The 26,176-nt window shown below is 40.9% G+C and overlaps 1 protein-coding gene across 1 annotated transcript in view; it reads left to right on the plus strand.

The window, feature by feature from the left end:
• The window catches only part of C12H12orf75 (chromosome 12 C12orf75 homolog), a 40,112-nt gene extending 14,537 nt beyond the window's left edge, over positions 1-25,575 (plus strand). The window contains exons 2-6 of the mRNA XM_003952280.6: positions 3,652-3,676; positions 20,547-20,582; positions 21,360-21,439; positions 22,234-22,271; positions 25,399-25,575. Coding sequence (XP_003952329.2) covers positions 3,652-3,676; positions 20,547-20,582; positions 21,360-21,439; positions 22,234-22,238 — 146 coding nt within the window. The 3' untranslated portion in view covers positions 22,239-22,271; positions 25,399-25,575. The remainder of the gene's footprint in view (positions 1-3,651; positions 3,677-20,546; positions 20,583-21,359; positions 21,440-22,233; positions 22,272-25,398) is intronic.
• The last annotated feature ends 601 nt before the right edge of the window (positions 25,576-26,176 follow it).

The following is a 26,176-nucleotide window of genomic DNA, read 5'->3' on the forward strand; positions in this document are numbered from 1 at the left end:
CTGAAAATTCTAAGCCCCCCCCCCCCCAACCAGTTAAATGGACCCCTTCTCTTGGCCAAGGTCATTCCTAAGTTAACCTGCAAAACTAGGTCAGGCCATGATGGGAAGTGGGGATTGGACATGCCTCATTATACCCTCTTCCCTTTGAAATTCAGGCACAACTGACCAGCATTTAACATTAAAACAGACCTTAAGACTGACAAAGCAGACTCTTTGTAGCAGTAAGATACCAACATGACAGCAGGCTCTAAAAGAAGTCAGGCCGGGTGTGGTGGCTCCTGTCTGTAATCCTAACACTTTGGGAAGCTGAGGTGATTGGATTGCCTCTGCTCAGGAGTTTGAGACCAGCCTCGGCAACATGGTGAAACCCTGTCTCTATTAAAAAATACAAAAATAAGCCAGGCGTGGTGGTGCACGCCTGTAATCCCAGCTACTCAGGAGGCGGAGGCAAGAAAATAGCTTGAACCCAGGAGGCGGAGGTTGCAGTGAGCCAAGATGGCACCACTACACTCCAGCCTGGGTGACAGCATAAGACTCCAAAAACAAATATAAAAAAAAAAAAAGTCAAAGTATTTTACCCCAAAATATATTTCTTTGACATAGATTTTGAAATGCCAAGCAAAGCTGTAGTTTGAGGGGGAAAATCTGTATTCTGTAGATAAATTCTCTTCCTTTTCCAGGTCTTTTTCCTGATCTTGAATTAGTGTCTGGCCTTTTTTTTTTTTTTTTTTTTTTTTTTGAGACAGAGTCTTGCTCTATTGCCCAGGCTGGAGTGCAGTGGTGCAATCTCAACTCAATGCAACCTTTGCCTCCTGGGTTCAAGCAATTCTTCTGCCTCAGCCTCCCAAGTAGCTGGGATTATAGGCGCCCACCACCACACCTGGCTAATTTTTGTATTTTTTTAGTAGAGATAGGGTTTCACCATGTTGGCCAGGCTGGTCTCGAACTCCTGACCTCAGGTGATCCGCCCACCTCGGCCACCCAAAGTGCTGGAATTACAGGCGTGAGCCACCGTGCCCGGCCTAGCACTTTTTTAAGTCTGATAAGAAACATTTAAAGAAGCTTCATCTGCAAAATAAAACCTTGGGTCTCCAAAATCCCTTATCTTATCTCAAGACAATTCCAGGAATCAATTGATTCCAGATCTTTAAATAAACTCTTTCAACCAATTGCCAATCAGGAAATCTTGGAATCCACCTATCACCTGGAAACAACCCCCCACACCCCCACCACTTTTGAGTTGTCCCGGACCAAACCAGTGTACATCGTACAGGTATTGATTGGTGTCTTATGTCTCCCCGTAACGTATGAAACCAAGTTGTAGCCTGAGCACCTTGGACACATGTTCTCCAGACCTTCTGAGGCTGTGTCACAGGCATTCCTTAACCTTGGCAAAATAAACTTCTAAATTGATCGAGACCTATCTCAATACTTTTTGATTTACACAGATTTTCTTCTAGATTCTCATGCTTGACTCTAAAATAAAACGTTCATTTTCACGGGTTTATGGTGGCACTAATTTTTGTTTATTTTTTTCTATCAAAAACACTCTACTGTTGGCAGTTTTTCCTATGTTAAAATTTTTTTTAAGTTTAGGATCTTTTGGTTTAATAATCTCTGATTCTAAGGTAGTTTACATATGTATCATTTTAACAGTAATGGTGGCACAGAAATGTTCTTCCCTGAAGAAGGGAACTAAGTTTATTACAAAGTTTAGGTTTAGTCAAAGCCTTAAAAGAATTCGTTTGAGACATAGCCTCAATTATCTTTAGGATCAGCTTTTAATTTGCAGTATTACAGATGCAAAATGAATATCATTGTTTGATTGTTCTTGCAATTTGGCAATAACTTTACCCACAGACTTATTTACTTACTTTGTAGCACATCTTCCTTTATTTTTACACCTCTGTGACTTGTGCAGAAGTTATTTTAATTTCCATTTAATATATATCGAAATTGAAATATTAAGTGTGACGTCTAATAATAACTTAGTTTGCTATTTTTATGTGCCAGCTTTGTGTTAAGTGTTTACATTGTCTTTTTACACATTGTCTTTTTAAATCTTCACAATAACCTTTGAGAAAGATACCTTTTGCCCTCATTTGACATAAGGGAGGTGAGGTTTTAAGAGGTTAAAGGATGCTTAATACCATATATCTTGTAAGAGTTGGAACCAAGTCCTGTGCCTCCCAGATAAAGATATTGGGAGGAGGAAATGTGGGCAGAGAATCTGCGAGAAGTAATGGGGATGGAGACCAGAAGAGATGAGCTGTTTTTGTCACATGGGTGGTGTATTAGGGTTCTCCAGAGGGAGAGAACTAATAGGATAGATGAATGTATGAAGGGGAATTTATTAAGGAGGATTGACTCACATGATCATTAGGTGAAGTTCCACAATAGGCCCTCTGCAAGCTGAGGGGCAAGGAAGCCAGTCCGAGTCCCAGAACCTCAAAAGTAGGGAAGTCAACAGTGCAGTCTTCAGTCTATAGCTGAAGGCCCATGAGCCCCTGGCAAACTACTGGTCTAAGTCCAAGAGTCCGAAAGCTGAAGAACATGGAGTCCGATATTCGAGGGCAGGAAGCATCCAGCATGGGAGACAGATGAAGGCCAGAAGACTCAGCAAGTCTGCTCTTTCCACCTTCTTCTGCCTGCTTTATTCTAGCTGTGCTGATAGCTGATTAGATGGGGCCCACCCAGATTAAGTGTGGGTCTGCCTCTCCCAGTCCACTGACTCAAATGTTAATCTCCTTTGTCAGCACCCTCACAGACACAGCCAGGAACAATACTTTGCATTCTTCAGTTCAATCAAGTAGACGCTCAGTATTAACCATCACAGATGGGAAGCCAATGGGAGCAGAGTTAGAGATGCATGTGACTCTTTTTGGAGCTAGGCTGGTGTCTTCGAGGCTTCCTAATTAATTTAGTCCATTGCTTGCATTAGCGCACAGTTTGACTTAACCGTGCCGTGCAGACACCAACTTAAAAGGTGTATGGCTTAAAACAGAAAATGTTTCTCGAAGTCTACCAGTTTTAAAATTCGTAAAATGTGAAGTTGGATTAATGTGATCTGTAAAATCTTTTTCAGAACTGGCACCTTGTAATTTACAGGAACTGTTAAAGGTGGGTGGAATAGATTCCAAAGCTAAGATTTGAAACTTAAACTAAATTTGAAATTTAAGATTGGAATTTGAGGCCTGGTGCAGTGGCTCATGCCTGTAGTCCTAGCACTTTGGGCAATCAAGGTGGGAGGATTGCTTGAGCCCAGGAGTTGGAGAGCAGCCTGGGCAACATGGTGAAACCCCATCTCAAGAAAAAATACAAAAATTAACCAGGCATGGTGGTATGCACCTGTATTCCGAGCTACTCAGGAGGCTGAGGTGTGAGGATCACTTGAGCCCAGGAGGCAGAGGTTGCAGTGAGCTGAGATTGCATCACTGCACTCCAGCTTGGGCAACGAAGTGAGACTGTATCTGAAACAAACAAAAAAAAAGATTTGAATTTTATGATTTTTTTGCCCTCCTTTCTCTGTTTTTGAAAATTTTTTTAAACCCATTTTCTTTTCAGGAATATTACTGTATTTTAATTAGGCATTAGACAACATTTTTGTAGCAATACTATCACCAATACAAACCTATCTTCTTTTTTCTCTAGGCCCTGCAGGAGCAGCCAAAGATGTGTAAGTATTGAATATTAATGATTTTATAAGCTGTCTTTCTGAGGAAGTTGCTGTTTTTCATGATTATGACCTTTAGATCTCTGTGGGTATGGCTGAAAAGACATGGAAATACTTTGTGTATAATGCACATGTCAAGATGATCATTGTAACTAAAGTGCTATTCAGAGAGTGTTCTTTGTGCTTTTCATTAGCTTTTCAGTTGCCTGGGCACTTTAACTCAGGATCTTAAGAAGGGGAAATGTTGAATTGTGTTTTCCATCCCAACTGGTATAGAGATTTTTTTTTTCTTTTAGTTAAAAGCAAGTGATTATAGGAGAAATAAGCATGTAGCTCCTATGACTACGCAGTGTTTTAGAGTTAGCTGGGGAGGAAAGGCTGGGGCCAAGCAGTTACCAAGTGTACATTGAATTGTTTTAAAGTTGATAACTAGATATTCGAATGAATATATAGGGCCATTCAACATAGTCACCATTGAGCTATCTTTAGAGCACAGGACATTTAATAATGGGCATCTCCCTGTGGAGAGATCTGGAGCTCAGGAGCATTCAGGATTTCCATGCCCCTTCTCTCTGCATCCTCCTGCCTCTAATCTAGCTATAGCAAGGACACTACAGCAGTTCACTCTTTAAGAGTATTTCTGGTTACCCAGTGAAGGGTGGGATCAACTCTCCCACCCAAAACTGGGTTGGATGTCAAGACTGATTCACCACATCTCAGGAGGGTGTGGAAAGATGTATTGCTCACATGAGGCTTTCTGGGGAGAGCAGGGCAGCCATCCAAATGGGTCTGGTTTTTATTTTGGTTGGAGAGTGGGCTGGGGTGAGGCTACTTATGAATGGGCAGAGGTTTGATCTTCCTGCTGGCACAGGGAAGAAGTGCCCCCACTTTCTTATTGGCTTACACAGATGTGGGGCGAAAGGGGAGTGATGGGGCTCAAAGCCGTCAATGGTCAAATATCAAAAATAGGGCCAGGTATGGTGGCGCATGCCTGTAATCCCAGCACTTTGGGAGGCTGAGGCGGGTGGATCACTTGAGGTCAGGAGTTCAAGACCAGCCTGGCCAATATGGTGAAACCCCGTCTCTACTAAAAATACAAAAAATTAGCCAGGCGTGGTGGCGGGCCCCTGTAATCCCAGCTACTTGGGAGGCTGAGGCAGGAGGATTGCTTGAACTGGGAAGGTGGAGGTTGCAGTGAGCCGAGATCACACCACTGCACTCCAGCCTGGGTGACAGAGCCAGACTCTGTCTCAAAAAAAAAAGAAAAAAAAGAGTCAGACTTTCTTATTTGTTACTACAAAGAATTTAGAGAAGATGAGAATGGGATTGTAAAGCTTTCTGGGAATTAAATATTTAAATATGCATTTTAAAATTAGGACTTTAGATACAAAGGAAGCAGTAATTGATGGCTTCTAGCTCCTGTTTGCTGTGTTGGAGTTTATTACCTAAACATTTAGCAACAGTGAATTCTGCACCCTGACCGTATTCCTATTATTGCAATATTTTGGTTTCTCCTTCAGTCTCTCCCTTCAATTTCTATATGTGTTGCCAGATTAATTTTCCTCAAGCACTGCCCTGCACTTGCATAGGACCTCTGCTCAAAACCTTTCAATTATTCCCATCGTCCTCTGGACTGAACCCAGGATTTATTAGGAATAGGAAGAGCATTTATGTTTTAGCCTCAAACCGACTGGCTCGCATGGCGTGGGAGGAGATGCTACAGTGGAGAGTGAGCAGAGCCCAGGGCTGGGAGGGCTGTGCAGAGCTGCTTCAGGCCACTGTTCTCAGGGGCTTCTGCGACCTCATGCTTCTTGCTCCTGTCCTTGTGTTTTGCTGTGCCCACTGCCTGGAGTGGCCCTTTCCCTTTCTGTTTATAGAAATGACATCTGTTCTGTAGGGCATGTGTGTTATCCTTCGTGAGAAGTATTTCCTGGCTCTCTGAGCTGCATAGTGTGTCTTTCTCCTCAGAACCTTCACAGCATTTTGGACCTTTCTTGTGGGGCATCGTGTTGGGTTTATATCATAGTTCTTCATGTTCTTGTCTCTTTTCCCTTGAGGATTGAGAGTGGGGCAATACCTTACCCATTTTATTGTGCTCTAGAGTTATTCATGTCATGCTTTGATCATAGTTTGTGTTGGATAAATAGTTGTTGAATCAGTTCCATCATTGCTCTTCAAGGACGGAGTGATTTCACGACATCTTTCTTTTTCTAATAAAATTTAGTGATGATTTTGTCAACAGAATTAACCGTTCCAGGATGCGAGATGCCTTTTAACTACTTAACTATTTCACTATTTAGAATCCTGAATTCTTCAGATTTCCCTTGACTATACCTCATTCTATGTCCTATAACTTTAAAATAAAGTAATTTATTAAATAAATGACCTTTTAAAAACAAATGCAGTGGATTTACCTGGAAAAAGTTAAAGAACATTATAATATTACTTTTCCTTACACAAAAGGTATATTCAAGCACATTCAGTTTTTTAAGTGGAAGCTATAGATTTATAAATCTTGACTGTAATATTAGGTGATGCCATGAATGAATGACGAGCTAAGAAATTAAGATGACTTAATTTTTTTATTATGCACATTAAAATTTTTTTTTTAAATCTAAACAGACTGATCCCAAACCAGAAGGATTGGCCAAAATAGTAGAATAAGTACTGAGAGTAAAGAACTTAGAATAGGGCAAACACAATATTATGCAGACCACAGGAAAGTCTTTGTGGGAAAATGGTTGTTATTTTTGGAAGCCAGAAATACTATATATTTAAAAAATCACTTCTCTAGGAAAGGTCTGCAATTTTTACTACTCGTTTTTCTTATTTATTTGCTGTTTTCTATAGGTGAGAAGTCAGTATATAATAACAAATAAAATGATGTATCTGTCCTGAAGTAGGTCACTGTCTACTAGGGACCAAAATACAGTGTGGTAAGTGCTAATTATTCCAGCGTTCAGAATTTAATGCTGGTCTTGGAATTGAAGGATGAACAAGAGTTCATGCAGAAAAGGAGAAAAATGGCAACCCATGGCAGAGGACAAGCATGAAAAAAGGCATGGGAGTGCCAGGGGACAGTAGGTCTGGGACCAGCCAGCCAGGTGGTGTCCCCTGGAGCCTGTGCCTGTGGTACAGTCGGGGCAGAAGTGAAAGATGAGGTTGATGGGCAGGGCTGGCTTGTGAAGGGCCTTGGGTGCAAAGCCAATAATTGTGCTTGTTTTTTTTTTAATGCATTCAAAGGCTGATAGAGATTTTAAGGTGGAGGAATTAAATGATTATGTTTGAGTTTTAGGGCAGTAACTCCCAAAGCAGTGTGACACATGGGATGAGGGAGGGTGCAGGCACAGAGGAATAATGGAAGTGAGGCCACAAGAGGGTCAGATAGCAGAGGGAAAGGAGAAGAGGTGATACAATCAAGATGCATTAGAAAATGTAATTAATAAGATTTGTTTAATGACTGAACGGGGAAGGAAAGGAAAGGAAACTCTGAGGATAATGCTGCAGTCAAACTTGAGCCAAGGGAAGCGATGGCTGATAGTCCAAAGAGGTCATGGGGGGCTGAAGGAGGAAGAGAAGTCATTGCGTGTGTCATGATGGCCACATTGGTCACCCTGGGGACTGTAGTTTCAGTTGAGCAGGGTGAATGATAACCAAGTCAAAGTGGAAGTGAGCCAGGTGCAAGGAAGTGGAGAGAGTGATGTGGGTCTTTGGTTTTACGCTGTTTGGCGGTAAGGAATGGAGGGATGTTGGTGGCTTTAAGAGGAGGCAAATTTTCAAAATATACTGTATTAGAAAAAGAATACCAAGGAAATTTGGAAAGTACAGGAAAGTATTTTTTAAGAGAAAAATTCAGTTATTATTCTACCACCAGAGACAATCATTATGAACATTTTACACTTTTCTTCAAGTGTTTTTTGGTTGTTTCTGCCCAGTTGTGAGTATGGTTGATTTTGTGTATTGAAGTTTGTTTTTCCTTTTGTCTTTTTTTAAAAACTATTTTTTGGCATGGAGGAGGCATGGATATTGCTGTAGGCTAAAAGACAGGAACCAGGAGAGTAAGAAAAGCTGATGGTGGTTTGGGGAGGGGGTTTTTCTCTGGTGGTGGAGAGAATAACGATGCATGTAAATCCTATGACAGGCTAGAGAACTCAAAACCTAGCTAGGTTAACCTTCAGCACTTGAAAGCATGGTTGACAATGTCTAGAAACTTAATCACCATAAGAAAAAGCCTACATGTGTATCAGAAAACAAGCCTATTTTTCCCTCTCTTTCTGTCTCTTTGAAATTAAATCACAGTGCAGTAACACACTGAACAAAACAAACAAAACAGTGAATTCAAGGTAATGACATTCGGCCACTTTCACAAACCTGCCAACATCAACCATGTTCTTATTTTAGTGTGGCAGATTCTCAGCTATTTGGCACAAATAGGCTGCGTTGGGATATTTTTGGTAGGAAATGGCAGAAGCCCAGTTTAAACTGGCCTAAACAAACAAACACAAAGGAATTTATTGGCATGTGGAGTGGAAAAGCTCCAGGGACTTGGCTGTAGTCACAGCTGGATCCAGGTGATCAGACGACAGGAAGAAACTCTCTTCTCTGCTTTCGTCTTCATTCTTAGGCAGCTTTCCTCAAGTGGTGACAAACAGGACCAGTTTATATCTTATCAGCTTCCTAATTCCTGTGGAAAAAAGCAGCTTCTTTTTCCTTGTAGTTTGATCAAAAGTCCTAGGGCTGGGCTCTCCTGGCCCGTTGGGGTCATGTTCCTATCTCGGAATCAGTCAGTGGGACAGGAGAATGTGGGGTGCTCATTGGCCAGGCTGCAGTCATGTGCTCACTACTGGAGCCAATCAGTATCATCAGCCCCACCTTACCATATGGCCAAAGAGCAGAAGAGGGGTGATTCCCCACGGAAAAATTGGGATGCCGTTACCAAAAAAAGGGGAGAAATTTTAAGTGGGCAAACAGAAACAATTGGAATTTAATTGAAAGCATTTTTTTTTGTAGATCAATTTTCGTGTTCTTAAAAAAGTCTTGATTTAAAGCTTAAGCAATATTTATAAGAATATTATGACTATGTTTCAAATAAGAAACAGTATTAAATAAGTTGACTCAAATATAATGTTTGCTGTTGAAAATAAAAAAACCATAGCTACTCAATGTAAACAATGTAATTCAAATACTTCTTTCACTTAAAACATGTAAAGTGAATCTTACTGAGATTCTTTCCTTGGTAAAGCTATTTTATTATTATGGAAGGTAGCAAATACAGAGAAAAATATTTTGGAATGAAATGACGTAAAACCCATTGGCAATTTGTTTTTGTTTTTGTGTTTGGAAAAAAGAAATGATAAATCTTTTATGTTGAGTTTCTTGGGATCCTTTATAAATTTACCATGTCTAATGCACCCATGTCAGCTGAGCCCTCTCTGCTCCTCATAGATACAGACCTTAAGGTATCTGATGGGCTCTTTTCTCATCCATGTAGTAGAAGGTAACACTGTCTTCTGAGGGTGAAGAGGATGGGGTTGAAGTAGCATTGAAAAAGCCTGCATTTTGGAAGCAGAGGGACTTGTGTTTAAAATCCCCTTCACCATTTGCTAGCTGTGTTACATTGTGTCCTTAGTATAATTATCTGTGAAATTGGGATAATATAATAACTGTGCAGGGTGATCATCTTCATCATCATCATTCTTACAGTAGTAGCTAATCTTTACTGAGGACTGTGCACCATACACTGATTTCCAGCATTTCCTGTACGTTATCTCCTTCCATACCCATGATAATCTGATGGACAGAATAATGATGTTTCATTTTACAAGTGAGGAGATGGGGAGCACAGAGAGCTGAAGTAGCTGCTGGAGGGACAGATTACAAATACAGTATATTTAATATCCTAGGAAAATACTTGGCATTATGCTTGTTGCCCCCGGTGAATGACAGCTAGAATTATTAGTTAGTTTAAAATGTTGTTGAAAAAATTTGGCAGGGCCTCTGACATGAATACTTGATGGCAGAAGACCCAGCATATTGAGGGCCTTGCTGTGGTTAGAAATCATATATTCCCATTGGTAGCCACAATGAGATTTTCCTTAGGTCGGACCCTGTGAAATAGGAGCAGGAAGAGAGAGAGCAGATGGACGGATTCATCCAGGGATGGAGAGGAATAGGTGGTGACCAGCAAGTGCTGCAGAAATACTTGACTGCAAGACACGTGCTAGGGAGAGAGGGAAGGGAAACACGAGGGGCTGATGGATAGGGAGGACGGGGAGGGATGGATGAACTGGAGCTGATGTTGCAATAAGAAAGCAGCCTTCTTGAGAATGATGGGACTATCGAAAGGAAGATTTTTTTTTTCCTCCCTAGGGAGTGGGATTTTCTACTCTAAAATGTGGTAAAATAGTTCCAGGAACTAAACTCCATGGAGCAGCCATCGGAGCATGTTAGCAGAGCAGCACAGAAGTTGTTGGGATAGAGGAAGTCAGCAAAATATGAGGTGAGAGGTTGGATGGGTGGTTTTCACGAATTTCTTTTTCTTTTCTTTTTCTTTTTTTCAGAGTTTTGCTCTGTTGCCCAGGCTGGAGTGCAGTGGCGCTATCTCAGCTCACTGCAACCTCTGCCTCCTGGGTTCAAGTGATTCTCCTGCCTCAGCCTCCCAAGTAGCTGGGATTACAAGCGCATGTCACCATGCCCAGCTGATTTCTGTATTTTTAGTAGAGTTGGGATTTCGCCATATTGGCCAGGCTGGTCTCGAACTCCTGACCTTGTGATCCGCCCGCCTTGGCCTCCCAAAGTGCTGGGATTACAGGTGTGTGCCACTGCGCGGGGCCATTTTCATGGAGTTTTAAATTGACCAAGATAATGGTGCTTAGAAAGAAAAACTTTGGGTCAGGGTCAAAATCTTTGGTGCTCTGGGGACAGTTATGGCAGGGTTTAGACTCCAGAGAGGAGAGGTTCTGAGTGAAAATGAAATGGCCCCACCTGTAAGAGCTCTGTGGGGAGATGAGGAGCATGCTGGCTCCGTCTCCTGTTAGGAGAAGCTAGGGTAGGTGAGAACAAGATGCATATTCTTGAGGTTTTGAGAAAAGTGGTGCCAGCAAGGAAAAGCCAAATTTCTTAAGGTAAGGAGATGAAGAGTGCACCCTTGCCTTAGAGCAAATGATACTTTTACAACCAATTCTGAAATAATTCCTAACACTGTGTGCCCCTTAGTAAGAAAATAACTGGGGGAGGAGAGCTAGAGAGGACAGGGAATTTGCAGTCCGGCTCTTGATCTCTTGCTTCTGGATAAAGAGAAGTTGAAAGCATTCCTTTGAAGTGAATGTTACTCATGTTCTCCAGTCATACACTCTGGAAGAAAGAAAGGGACTAATATTGGCCAATGGGCTCATCCAGGGAGAGAGATCAAAAGAAAACAGTCCAAAGAAGTTTTGAAATTGGAAAGAAATGAATGATATTAAACATAGGCCAAAACAGCCAATGGTAAAACATAATTCATTGTGTAATTAAGGGTTTGCTAGAATGGATTGAAACCACCCCAAGGAGCAGGAACCATCATGAAAACATGTTATAAAGAAAATTAAATAATTATAATTTATCTGGAGAATTGTAGTGTAGATGGAAGTAAACACAATCAATTAATAAACCTATTCCAGAAGGTTATCATGAATGGTAACTAGAAACAGATCAGGAGAGCCATGGTCTCCAGGGTTTCCATATTCAATTTTTACTGTTTACGAGTCAAAGTAAGTTTAGCCTCTTTAGTGACACTGCAAATAGGGAAAAAGAAAAGACTACAGGCTTTTTTTTTTTTTTTTTTTTTTTTTTTGCTTTTTAGATCAGCTCTAATAAGAATAGCTGTATATTTAGAACATTTTTCTTGATGAATAAGTAAAAAATAAATCATTTCTTTGCCACATAACTTTGTTAGTTCTAGAAGCCTAAGGGAAGTGAGAACTTTCTGAATTTTCAGGCAAGTTGTCGCAAGGATGACTTGGGAGCTGCTGTTTCGAATGGCTGGCTGCTATCTCATATTTGTCATCTGTATTTGTCCTCGATCATGACATGGTTCCATTATTTCACTGTTAAAATCTTTAGGTCACTTGGGATAGCTATTTTATATAACCCAGAAACTAAGTAAATGTAATGATGAAAGATTTTGACTACCATATATTACTGAGGAAGAAAAAGATTCACATTTTATGTATTAACTTTGAATAAGGTTTCACTTAATGAAAGTGATAGTTATTGGTAAGATAAATCATAGTAATTTAAAATGATTGTAAGGTTGAGGTGTTCCATGCAGATATTTGGTTTTAAATAGGCATGCAAAAAATACATTAATTTAAAAAAAGACCAGGTAGGCGAAAACCCACCCACCCCAAAGAGCAGCCACAGAGACATGGGCGTTTTGGAGGCAGCCCACCTTCCAGAACCCCGACCTACAAGAAGACAGAGCTTATTTATGATTAGAGAGACATTCAATGTCTCCAGTTCGTTCAGAAAAAGTCTGTGACCCTAGTATAAAACAGAAGGGTGCATAACTACCTAGAGAATCTGGATCAGCACTGCTATTCACCCTGAGAAGGGTAAGAAGAGCACCTGGCTGGTTTTAGTAAGTTCACAGGAAGTGAGCTAGAAGTGGAATTAATAGAAACTCTGAGACAGAGGAAACCCGAAGCCATCCATCTGTAATCTTAGTTGCAGTGGTTGCCTTTGGTCAGTTGCTTTTTTTTCTTTTCTTTTCTTCTTTCTTTTTCTTGCATGCCGAGTGTCAAGCCAACTTTGGTAAGGTACATATCACTAAACAGTATCTTACTCTACAAGAGTGAGTCATGTTTAAACCATCAACTGAGGATTTATCTTTTCAACGATCCCAAAAGACGTTGAAAGTGGGGAGAATATGAGTTCCGGGGGTCACCTTGAATAACACTTGTTTCTGCAAACAGTTTTATTAATGCTATGACTGAAAGTCTGAGTCAGAGCCCTGTAAGTGTGTGACCTTAGGCTAGGAGATGATTATGATACTCAACGGGTGGCTTGAACCTCGACTCATTCTTTCTCCTTGATCACCTGTTCTTTGAAAAAGGAAGCTTACGTTTTTTTGCTAACAAAAGGAGACCTGATTTTAGTTGAATGCCCAATGTATTTTCTGTGTGTGTGTGTGTGTGTGTGTGTGAGAGAGAGAGAGAGAGAGAAAGAGAGAGAGAGGGGAAAGAGAGAGAGAGACAGACAGACAGACACAGGGTCTTGCTCTGTTGCCCAGGCTGGAGTGCAGTGGTGTGATCATGACTCACTGTAACCTCGACCTCCCAGGCTCAGGCAGTCTTCCCATTTCAGCCTCCTGAGTAGCTGGGACTACAGGTGCAAGCCAGCATGCTTGGCTATTTTATTTTGTATTTTTTGAAGAAACAGGGTCTCCCTTTGTTGCCCCAGCTGATCTTGAACTCCTGGGCTCAAGATATCTGTCTGCCTTGGCTGCCTGAAGTGCTGAGATTACAGATGTGAGCCACTGCGCTGGGCTCAGTGTATTTTTAAACCTGGTCCAAATTGGTGAATACATGTTCTGTGGTTCTTAGGGAACGTTCCTGTGGTTTAAAAGGTTTTATAGGTGGGCATGGTGGCACGTGTTTGTAGTCCCAGCCAGTCAGGAGGCTAAGGTGGGAGGATCACTTGAGCTGAGGAGTTCGAGACCAGTCTAGGCAACATAGTGAGACTCCATCTCTACAAAACCAAAAAAAATATATGTTAGCCAGGTGCGGGGTGTGCGCCTGTGGTGCCAGCTGCTAGGGAGGCCGAGATGGGAGCATCGCTTGAGCCTGAGAGGTTGAGGCTGCAGTGAGCCATGATTGTGCCACTGCTCTCCAGCCTAGGCTACGGAGCAAGACCCTGTCTCAGAAAAAAACCAAAACAATAATAATAAATAAATAAATACAGGGTTTTCCTGATAAGATGGTATTTGAGGTTATGATTTAAAAATATTTCAGTCTTACATTTTTTCAAATGTTGCATTACTTGCCACAAATTTTTCAAATGGTATAGATGAGGAGAAACAAAACATTGTCTTGATACCAGAGAAAGCAATTTACCGATAGGTTTTCAGTCATGCTTACCCTGGAAAAACAAGCTTATTACACAAGTTTATTCTTTAGAGTAGTGGCTCGTGTGCAACTAGAAAATGGAATCACTGCTCAGTAAATTAATGTAAATCCTTTAGTACTGGCTTCCTCCAGCACTCTTTGGACTCCAGAAGTCAGTCTTCCTTCTAAGATTGGCTCTGGGCACAGCTGTAAAGCGGATGATGTTTCGACCAAACCCCAGCACATGGTTCCAGTCCCTTCCCTTGGGTCTTCCTTCCCCTTTCACTTCTCTAATGGACTTAATGTCTAGCATAGCTCCCCTAGCAAGAGCAGGATTTGTCTTGATGTGCCACGTACTTATTTCCAGATTTCCCTTGATCCCTTGGTAATTTGGGCTAGTTTCTCTTCCCCTGCGTCGGCACCAACGTTTGACTCCATGGTTGTGAAATTGAAGAAGTCGTGATAAGCTTCAATGCTTGGGGCCAGGCCAGAAGTGGTGGGAGGCAAACTGGTAGAATTCACCTTTTACTTTTTATTTTTAGGTGATTTGGTTTATGGCACCTGATCCCTTATCTCCTCTAACTCTGCATTTTGGTTCTCTTGGTATAAGCCTTATCTTCAAGGTTTCTTCCCCATTTATAGTAGATTAAGGGGTACTCTTGTTGCCCCTAAGTTGCTTCTCTCCCATTTTCCAGTTTTTAGTCGTTGGCTTGTGGGTGTCTGGGCATTGCTTCCTGAATTGTGCCCTCCACCCCAGGAGGCTGTTATTTAGCAGTGGATTATTACTGGCTGGGCGCAGTGGCTCACACCTGTAATCTCAGCACTTTGGGAGGGCAAGGCGGGCAGATCACTTGGGGTCAGGAGTTCAAGACCAGCCTGGCCAACATGGTGAGACCCCGTCTGTACTAAAAATACAAAAATTACTCGGGCGTGGTGGTGTGTGCCTGTAGTCCCAGGTATTTGGGAGGCTGAGGTAGGAGAATCGCTTGAACCCAGGAGGCAGAGGTTCCAGTGAACTGAGATCACACCACTGCACTCCTGTCGGGGCAAAAGAGCCAGACTCCTTCTCCAGAAAAAAAAAAAAAAAAAAAAGATTACGATTATACCGTGAGAGATTTATCCTGGTTGCTGTATGTCCACTTGCTCCTTTTCTACGGGAGGAAGATTATGTTTAAACTGAGTTTGTAGAGATGTTTGGACCAATTAACTCCCAAAGAGTGTGATCAAGTGCAGCAGGACAGTTTGACCTCTTTTCTAGTTTCAGCCACCGTGAATTGGCCTTGTCTTCACTTTGTTTATCTCCTCCAGCACAAAATAATTCAATCTCCAGGCCCTGATCTCTGAGGGAAGATTCTAGAGGGTGAAGTCATCTCATTCCTTGCTCTTACTGATCTGCATTAGGACTGACTGCAGAAACTAGGGCCTTGCTGCCTCCTTCTGAAGACCTTCTGGGCCCTATCACTGGCTGCTATTCTCACAAGGCTGGGGAGGGTGTGGCTCTGTGTTCTGCTCTCCCTCCCCATTTCTTTCTCTGGTTTGGGGGACAAATTTTGCAGTCCATCAGCAATCACAGCTGCAGAGCATGCAGTGGTCACTGCCCTACAACTGGAGCTGTAGTGACCAGAAAAGAAAATAATCACATCCTTGGTGAAGAACGGAGTGGCTCATCCAGGAGCTTATGTGGCTGTGGATGTTCTGGCCTGAGCATGGCCATTTCCAGCAAGACATTCTGGATCCTCAGGGCTGAAGAAGGACCAGACACTATTTTTGTAACTTCTGAAACCTAATAGAAACCTATGTGTGCCTACAGTGATGTGTACCTGTAAATGTAAAATTTATTTGCCTTTGATTTGAATGACATAAGCTACCTGTGGGCACCTCAGTTCCCCCATGCCCATCAGAAGCTCCTTTTGGCACTTACATGTGTAAGAAAATATTGACAAGTGAATTATTACAATTTTTATTTTTTGAGACGGGGCCTTGCTCTTTCACCCAGGCTGGAGTGCAGTGGCGTGATCTCAGCTCACTGCAACCACTGTCTCCCGGGCTCAGGTGAACATCTGGGCTGCCTCATCTTAGATCTTTTTTTTGTGAGACCGAGTCTGTCTCTGTTGCCCAGCCTGGAGTGCAGTGGCGCGATCTCGGCTCACCGCAACCTCCGCCTCCCAGGTTCAAGCGATTCTCCTGCCTCAGCCTCCCGAGTAGCTGAAATAACAGGCACACATCACCATGCCCAGTTAATTTTTGTATTTTTAGTAGAGACGGGGTTTCGTCATGTTGGCCAGGCTGGTCTCGAACTCCTGACCTCAGGTGATCCGCCTGTCTCGGCCTCCCAAAGTGTTGGGATTAAAGGTGTGAGCCACCGCGCCTGCCCTGTAGATCATTTTAAGGAATCAACGTACCCTTTTCCCTCACAAGAGGGAGGCTCGTGTGATCCTCCCACTGCCACCTCCTGTAGCTGGGACCACAGGTGCACACCACCACACCTGGCTACTTTTATTTTATTTTCTGTGTTCTTAGTAGAGATAAGATCTTGCCATGTTGCCCAGGCTGAAATTATTAAGGCAGGTAAAATCTTTCAAAATAAAGAGTTTTGTGAGGGGAAAAAGGTATGTTGATTCCTTAAAATGGTTTGCAGATGGGGCAGCCCTGATGTTTGGATAGCTAGGGCATTATTCAACACTTGAGAACTTGAGAACAAGGATTCAAATCCCAAAGAATTAAAGTTTCTTGTAAAAGGGTTGAGTGATAAAATAAATTTAACATCCCAGTTTTGAACAGCCACTTCTCTTACCAAAAAACGACCTTTAGGGAAATGAGCCCCCCCACCAGAAGGTGTGCTTTTTAGACTTTTTAGACTATGGAGCCTAAAAACCTAATAACCTGAGGCAATCACATGGGCCTGTCAGGAGCTTTGGCTTAACATGTCTGGGCCTTCCTTTTACCAGGGGTCTTTATTGCTGTGTATTGACCCATTTTTCTTCCTTACGCTAAAGCTTGTGCAGGTGGGGCAGGACCACACCACCCCAACAGGTAGGATGCTGTGTCCCTTTGAACACTGGCAGGACAGCATTTGGTTCTCTCCCCAGGCAGCTCAACACAAGGGCTTGGACCTATCCTTCCACAAGAAGAGTTGGTTTAGACCAACCACCGCTTTCTGATTTAACCTTAGTCTGGACCTGGTTGTCCAGATGAATAGATTCTAATGTAACTGCTCATCAGAACAACCTTTGTACCTGTATAAAAATGACTTATGTGGCAATTTGACAAGATCTGCAAAGATTGATGGTCCCTGGCAGCAGTTAGAGGTTGTTTCTCATGCTGATGAAACAGACTAGGACTCTTCTACCATCTTGTTTCTGACTTTTCTTGAGTGGGATGATAAAAATTGGAGAGCTCCTTTGGGAGGCTGAGGCGGGCGGATCACGAGGTCAGGAGATTGAGACCATCCTGGCTAACATGGTGAAACCTCCTCTCTACTAAAAATACAAAAAATTAGCCGGGTGTGGTGGCGGGTGCCTGTAGTCCTAGCTACTCGGGAGGCTGAGGCAGGAGAATGGCGTGAACCTGGGAGGCGGAGCTTGCAGTGAGCTGAGATCGCGCCACTGCACTCCAGCCTGGGTGACAGAGCAAGACTCTGTCTCAAAAAAAAAAAAAAAAAAAAAATTGGAGAGCTCCAGCTGCGGGAAGATGCATGTTTCTCTAATGCAAATTAGCATGGGCCTACAGTGTATGAAGCAGGAATTAGGATCACACAAATCTGGGTTTGAATTCTGGCTCTATGATTTAGCTTCGTAACTTCGGTCATGCTACTCAGTTTTTTCATTTTTAAAATGTGAGTAGTACTGGTCTTGCAGGATTGTATAAGGATTAAATGAACTAATATAATAGGATTAGCAAAGTGCCTAATATAGTTACACAGTCAGGTTGAGAGATGGGGTGATGGTCAAAACTTTTGCAAAAGCAGTATGGAGGTGAATCACCCACTTTAGGAGAAGCCACTACGTTGGTCTTTCACAGGAAGTGTTTTTGACTTTTACGTCTTTCTACCTGAGAAGCAGAGTGGTGAATGAGAATGTGGAGCATGGCTTTGGTGCCAGATGGATGGGGTATGGATGTTGGTCATGCTTGTTAGTCTTGTATGTTTATGAATTACATGGCTTTCTGCACCTGGTTCCTCAGGCCTAGGCCCTCAGAGCTGTTGTGAGGAATAGCATGGATGCACGTGCAGTGTCCTGCACTGTGCCTGACACACAGGAGAGACTCATGAATGACACCATTATACCCACGGAGTCCTGGTCTCTAGTCCTAGTGTTGTAGAATAACTGTTTGTGGAAGGAATGGATGAAGTGACAGTCTTATACACGGGAGTGTGTATGCAAAGGCAGGCTTTACAACTTACTGGAAGGTTTAAAAGAGTGGATATCTGGCCGGGCGCGGTGGCTCAGCCTGTAATCCCAGCACTTTGGGAGGCCGAGGTGGGAGGATCACGAGGTCAGGAGATCAAGACCATCCTGGCCAACATGTTGAAACCCCGTCTGTACTAAAAATACAAAAATTAGCTGAGCATGGTGGCACGGGCCTGGAATCCCAGCTACTCGGGAGGCTGAGGCAGGAGAATCACTTGAACCAGGGAGTCAGAGGTTGCAGGGAGCCGAGATTGTGCCACTGCACTCCAGGCTGGTGACAGAGCAAGACTCTGTCTGAATTAAAAAAAAAAAAAAAAGAGTGGACATCTTATAAGTCTTTATAGGTAGTATTTTTTTTAAGATTTGGCATTATATCTGAAGCTTAATTTATTATCCAATAAATATGGCAACTACATTATCATTTCCTGCCAGTTATACATGTAAGGTTGTTGATTAATTTTATAATGGAGAACACAGATTGAGTTTTAAGATATTGAATAATTTAATAGGAGAAAGTAAATGACTATTTTCTTACATTTGGGAAAGTGAAAATATATTTTAAAACCTTGAATATATCCTTAAGCACAGTTAAGCAAAAGGGGAAAGAATTAAAATAAACGGATGTGTAAATGGATGTGAAAAGAATAGTCATGGCCGGAAATGTGTGTCATAAGCTACCAGTTACATACAGGTTCAAGTGATTTCATGAGAAAGTTAATCACTCAGGACCAAAGTAAACAGTTCTTATCAGAACTTATCTTGAACGAGTTTGTCCTCATCATTTCTCCATTATCTATGCTAAAGGATTATAAATCCATTTTAATTAAAAGTAGTGAACAACTCTCTCTTATACCACATCAATAAGCATAACACCATTAGTATGACTTTGACACTTGAACTAAAAAAACAATCCAGCGTTAAGAGGTAAATGAAGCTGATAACCATCTAGTGAATTTAGGTTATATGCTCAGTTTGGATAAATTAGGTCTCAAGATGGATTTTGCACTCTCTTCCAGTATTAGCTGTTCATGGCCAGCGTTCACCAGATAATTATTAAATCTACACTTTCCTTCTTTATAGACTTGGACTTACTGGCTGTTGCAATAAAGCAAAAATCTCATGCACATATACAGTCACATTTGAAATATTCACAGCTTTTAAGTGGGTAAAATCATAGTTAGACAATCTCTGAATCAGAAGAGTCAATGACATTTAGATGTTTGCAGTCTGCTTTTTCCTCAACTGAAGCCCCTTAGCGTTACAAGTTGAATTCAGCCAGATACATTGGAATCTTGTTGAATTATTTTTTTTTTTCTTTCAGAAAAGCAACTTATGTATGCCAACTAGTGCTTCAAGGAAAGTGTCCTGATTCTCTTAGAAGTACACCAAGGAATTCTGGTAGAATATGGACTCCTTTTTTTTTTTTTTTTTTTTTGAGACCAAGTATCCCTCTGTTGCCCAAGCTGGAGTGTAATGGCGTGATCTCTGCTCACTGCAACCTCCACCTCCCGGGTTCAAGGATTCCTGTGCCTCAGCCTCTTGAGTAGCTGGGACTACAGGCGTCACCATGCCTGGCTAATTTTTGTATTTTTAGTAGAGATGGGGTTTCACCATGTTGGCCAAGCTGGTCTCGAATTCCTGACCTCAGGTGATCCGCCCGCCTCGGCCTCCCAAAGTGCTGGTATTACAGGCATGAGCCACCACGCCCAGCTTGGATTCCTCTTAATGCAAGGAGAGAAGCTGTGCATTTTAAAGTAGTGATCCCCTCTAAATGTGTCCTTTTAAACATTTCTCCCTCTCTTTGCAGTAGATCATGTATGAAATGGCTCATGTTTTTAGATTAAAAAAAATCAAATAGGCATTAACTCTTTTTGCACTGAAGAAATCTTTCAGTACCTATAGTTGTGCCACTGAAGTGTCATAAGAGATCTAAAACCATGTATTAGGACTGGAAGAGACCTGAGGGGTCATCTGATCAACCAGCTTATTTTACAAATGAGACACAGGCTGGCAGCTCGCCCACAGCCTGTCTGTCACACAGGGAGTGGGTGGTACACACAAGACGATAACTCAGGCTTCTTTCCAATTTCAGCTGCCCTCAGTTTTCCATTTCATTTGGCAGTTGTGCATTTTGGCATTTGCTGGATTCACACATTTTGGTTTGTAGAAAATTACCAAATTTTAACGTATGAATGATTGAGGTGAAGGCAGAATATTGTCACAGAAACACTTGATGGATAGTTTTGCTCCTCTACTTAAGTCTAATGGAAACATTTGAAATAAAATTGACTTTAACTCAGTATTCCCTTTTTCTCATAACCAAAAATGAAGTCCCCGACTATGTAACCAAGTGTCTCATAGCAAATGTTTCTGACCTTTTAGAACAGAAGAATCCATAACAGAAGATGACAAGAGGAGGTATGTTTGGTGTTGCAGCTGGCTTTAGTTTGAATGGTTTTGGCCATACCTCATGGATTTAACACACTGTAGCATATTCCCAATAACACAGATTCTGCCAGGAAAACTGTTGGCACAGAGAATACAGGTAGGGGCATATGGTCTGAAAAAGAACTTGCCCAGGATTCATCATCTTTGCTCCTTCCAAGCAAACTTGGTTTTTGTCCTATGCATGTGGCGTGTGCTAATTTTCATCCTATGACCTTTGGGTGTGCTCTTCTCCCTAACTGGATGACTTCCCTTCATTCTCTCAGCCTTCCCTGTCCTCCTACTTCTCTGATTAACTGCACTCCACCCTCATTTCTCTCTTGCTGTCTCTGCCCTCATTTCGTATCTCTCTATTAGTAAGATATCTTTGTGTGTCCATAATGCCTAATATCATACCATGTTGACCACGCTGAATTATTGATAAATGTTAACTGTAACATGTCATTGTATGATATTTAATACTCTACTAAATTGTAACATCCCAAAGTCTTTTCTTCTTTCTCATTACAAGTAAAATATCTAAAAATTCTACTAACGCAATACATCTTTCTTTTTTTGAAAAAAAAAAATAGCTTCTTTTTAACCTAGGAAACCAATTATATTCCCAAGGGCCATAATATTCTAGATTCTAGTTTTGAAAAATCATGAGTTATTTTAATAATTATATAATTGTTTGGAGTACTCCATGCTTCTGTTGCTTCCTGTAAATAGATAGTACCATTTAAATTGGTTTGATTTCTTTTTATCAAGAAACTATGGAGGAGTATATGTTGGCCTACCATCTGAAGCTGTCAATATGGTGTCCAGTCAAACAAAGACGGTTCGGAAAAGTAAGTGAAATCATGTGCTGTTGATTTTCCCTAATTATTTATTTTTAATGTTTTATGAAAAAGCATGAAATTTATATTTCGGCTTACTCGACTCAACCTATGTATTGGTTGCAGTGAACCATGTATAAGTACTGTCTGTTCATTGCAGTCATTGGTTGAAATAGCCACCCACATGGTAAGAAGAGTTCCAGAGCATAATTTAGCTTTTATTTGTGGTTATGCTCCATATTTTTAATTTCTTGTTAATTTTAGCAATGATCAGTGTGAAAATGAAAGCTAATATTTATGTAAGTTTATGGCATTTTCATAGAACAGAAAGGTAAATTTCTGTAATATAAGATGACTGACTGATAAGCAATCTGCTGTTTAAAGGAAAAATAATTGCCTATTGCATAATTAAATGAAATGAGGCTCCATTTTCTGAGTTTTAATAGTTAGCAATTATGGGGCCAATGAAGTCCTTTTGACTAATAGGCACCTTTTGACTGATAGATAGCTTCTTGCTCAAGGCAATTTTTAAGCGAGGCTCATGGTAAACAATGCTGATTTATAAAACCACTGTACAATGTATTGTCTGATGTTTAGTTTTAAATGACTATTAACATGTTTGCTTTATACACAAGGCTGTATTACGTTATTTTTAACATACTGTATTTGTTCCTCATTGTTCTTTACGTACTTTATGATTTAGACTAGCAAATACGTGTATGTCATTACTGTTTAAAGTTCTATAGAAAATTAGAATATGCTATTTATGATCTGAACATTTAACTTTTCTTAATTTTCTCTTTAAGATTAGAAGAAAATAACATCATGACTCAAGAATCAAGAGGTGCTGTATATTTTTCTAAATCTATATATTTAGACTTATTGATGAATGGACTGTAGATATTATTTGCTCTATAAAAAATTTCTAAGAAATCTTGAACTTTACAATTTAAAGGAGGGGTTTCATCCTATGGAATTGAGTGTGTTTTATTGCAGAGAGGTGAATAATCAGATGAATTTTCTTTCAGCTACTTTTTTTCATTTCATTTTGTTAAAAATGAATATTTATTTAATAAGAGCAAGCTAAGTGTCTCCCTAAAACATTGAGATCTCACCCTTCTTCATTGCAGAAATCTGTGAGGGCCTAGGACTTGAGAAATGACAGGGAGAGACCAGAGAGGCTAGAACTGGGGATTAGATTAGAATCGATTTTAAGTGGTATTAGCCAGTGGTTAATATACAGAGAGGAGATGTGTCAGTACCAGAACTCCAGTAGAGATGGGCAATCGGTCAATTAAGTCCAAAACACTTAATATTGATTCTAATCTAACTGAACAGAGATGTAGTTATGCAGGAAGGAATAGTAAGAATCAGAGAATAAGTTAACAGATTGGTTTTACAAAACACGTTCAGTATGGACATGGCAAAGAGCTAGGAGTTAGAATTATAATAAGACAACAAGAACAACGACAAGAGAAAAATAGCTTTCATTTGTTAACTACCCTACATACCAGTCTTTAAAAGACATGGAGCAGCGTTTCCATACAGACAAATAATCTTAGTTCACTGGGTCCACCAAGGGTCCAACAACACATTCCATGCTGGGCTCTCCACTGTATTTCACTCCTGGTGAATGACACCCAACCTCTTTTGAAGCCTCCAGTGATTAGGAATGTCCTATCTCCTGAGATAGCCTATTCTATTCTGGAAGTCAGGTTGCCTTGGTTATGAATTCAGGCTCTCATTTACTAGCTGGGCACGTTCCTTCCCCTTTATGACCTCAGTTTTGTTATCTGAAAAATGGAGCCAATACTTAGACTGAAGAGTTGTTGTTAGGATTAAATATGAAATAAATGTTAGCATCTGCTGTCATCATCGTCATCACCACCATACTATTAATTTTTTTTGATAACCAGAATCTAACCATTGGCAGACCAAAAGCAAGACTGATTTGATACTGAACCAACTTCTTGCCCAGGGCCAGTACTGGATTTGCTATTTGGGATGGGGTGGGATTACAGACTAATTTCACAGATAGAGACAAACAAACTTACCTGCTAGAGAAAGGAGACGCAGAAACTGTAACCAGTTTCTTCCTGACAAGAACTAGAACAATCTTTGGGTAGCTACTTCTTTGAAGATTTGCTCATCAAGGCAACATTTTGGAGTTTTATCCCCTCGTACCCATGAACAGAGGGTATTCGGTTTCTTCTTGGGAAGTCACTGGAGAGTTTCTATTTCTAGTATTTTTAACATAGTTCTAGCCCTCCATATAGATTTCTGAGTTCTCCGCTAGTTTTCTCCTGTGCAGAAGTACTTTTATTATTTGTATCAAATAGAAAAGATAAGTTGAAACCAAGAATATACTGCTGTTTACCCTCCTGGAAACAGAATGTATTTCAAAAAGCATAGAAATAGAGTGGAAAGAGGTGCTGTCTACATAGCTATCAGGAGACTGGGCAGCTCTGCTACCAACACAGACCTAAGATGAATCCCTTAACTTCCCTCAGCTTGTCTCAACCACAGTTTTCTCATGGGAAGTGTTAGACACGATGATTGCTCACCCTTGTGGGTGGATCTGAAGTTTGCCACTAACACTTTAGCAATAATCCTGGTGAGCAAGCTCATATAACTTTAGGCAGCTAGCTAAAACATTTCTTACTGTTAATGGCTGTAAATTTATCGTATTTTATTGCACCCCTCTCTCTCCTCAACTTTCCCCATTCTTTAACTCTTTTTTTTCTATTACCCTTACATTTTATTTATTTTACTTATTTTTATTTTTATTTTACTTTAAGTTCTGGGATACATGTGCTGAACGTGCAGGCTTGTTACATAGGTAAACATGTGCCATGGTGGTTTGCTGCACCTATCAACCCATCTTCTGGGTTTTAAGCCGCACATGCATTAGGTATTTGTCCTAATGCTCTCCCTCCCCTTTCTCCCAACCCCTGAACAGGCCCCGCTGTGTGATGTTCCCCTCCCTGTGTCCATGTATTCTCATGGTTCAGCTCCCACTTATGAGTGAGAAAATGCGGTGTTTAGCTGTCTCTAAACAATTAGTTTGATCCTGGTCTTTCTGTAGCCTCCTTTGAATTATCTGAAAAGTTTTCTAAGTTGATAGGCTGCCCATTTTCCTTAGATGCTAAGCATCCATTATGGTCCTTACCTGTGACATGTCTGAACTCAGGGCTTTCTAGGCCTTAGTTGTTGGGCGGAAACCCTGATGAGATGACTTTAGAAAAGAGATGTTTCATGGAAAGAATTGGAGACACTTTTGTTGTTGTTGTTGTTGTTTGTTTGTTTTTTACCTAACATGTAGACTCTCTGAACTAAATGCACTCAGTGACCAAAGTTCAAAGTTGATTTGGTTTGGTTGATTTTGAAACAAATTGAGGAATGATTTCAGAATCCCTTAAAATTACTTATGTCAGGATGCAAATGTGTAGTTTCTTCTGCAGATGACCCTAGGCTGAAAGTTATGCCCACTTAGATGTGCAGAGTACTTCCAGCACAGAGGGGCTTAAGTGATGGTGCTCAGATGACAATGGATGGCCTGGCTGCATCAGAATCCCGTGGGGGAGTGCCATGTAATGTGGAGGCCTAGGCTCTCCCAGGAGGTTTGGACCAAGTGGGGAAGGGATGGAATTGTGACCGAACAGTCTCTATTTTTAATTTGGATGATGTTAATATACATGCAGCTAGGTTTGGGCATTGCTTATCAAGATGTATTTTAATTGTAAGTTTGTAAGTCTCTTTTCCTACCCAACTTTGCCTCTTTATATAATTATCATCAGTGCTTGGCTCTACACTGGCCACCTAAGTCTTAAATTAATATTGGGTGAATATTAAATAGGTGTTTTACTTAAAAGAAAGTCAGTAAATAATTTGTAGGCTTAAGGCTAATACATTTTTTAACCTAAGTTGTACCTGTTTGCTCACTCTTTTCTCCTCTTCTGTTGTCTCCTTAGCTTGCTCATCAGTTTGGAAGGAATTTGGCTCCGTGGGACATTGTAATGTGCACAGACATTTCCAAGGAAATTCTAAACAGTCACCCTTCCCTTTTGCATTCCCCCAAATCTTAAGTGTATACATAAAACCCTGGGTACATATTGTTGTGGTAATAGAAGGGAATTGGTTAAACAGTACACTTGTTTATGGAACTTTCTGTGGCCACCTACGAAAGACAAGTTAACAAACTGTCATGGAGGCTGTTGTTGCCCAGCCAGGGCCGCTGCATTTTGACAACATTTCCACCCTGGCCACTCAGCACATTTCATGGAGGTCATGTCTTTTCACTGATACTTTTTTGATAGTTTTTATATAACAAAATCCTTATTCTATTTATAACTTAGGATGATAAGGCACTATAAATTAATGACCTAAAATAATATATTTGTCTGTTAACTTTCGCTATTTCTACTTCACTTTAATTTTTAGCTGTAAAATTGGTAAATGGATTCTTACAACTATCTCTTTCCATTTTTTACTATTTGGTTTTCAAATTTCATTTAAATGTCAGAATTTCCTTTTTAAGAACAATGTGTATTTCATTGCAGTATTTAAAAATAAACTCAAATTTGCATGCCATATGCACGTTTTGATTACATTTTTATTTTCTTTCGTGAAAGGCATGTGCAACTACAAATACTTCATAGCTGTTTGGGTTGCTCATTCTACATCACAACATCTCATCATATTATTTCTATAACTGTTTTCAAGGACTTGTGATGGATGGTTAGTGGGATA

The sequence above is a fragment of the Pan troglodytes genome, chromosome 10, assembly GCF_028858775.2.
Source record: "Pan troglodytes isolate AG18354 chromosome 10, NHGRI_mPanTro3-v2.0_pri, whole genome shotgun sequence".
Taxonomy (NCBI): Eukaryota; Metazoa; Chordata; class Mammalia; order Primates; family Hominidae; genus Pan; species Pan troglodytes.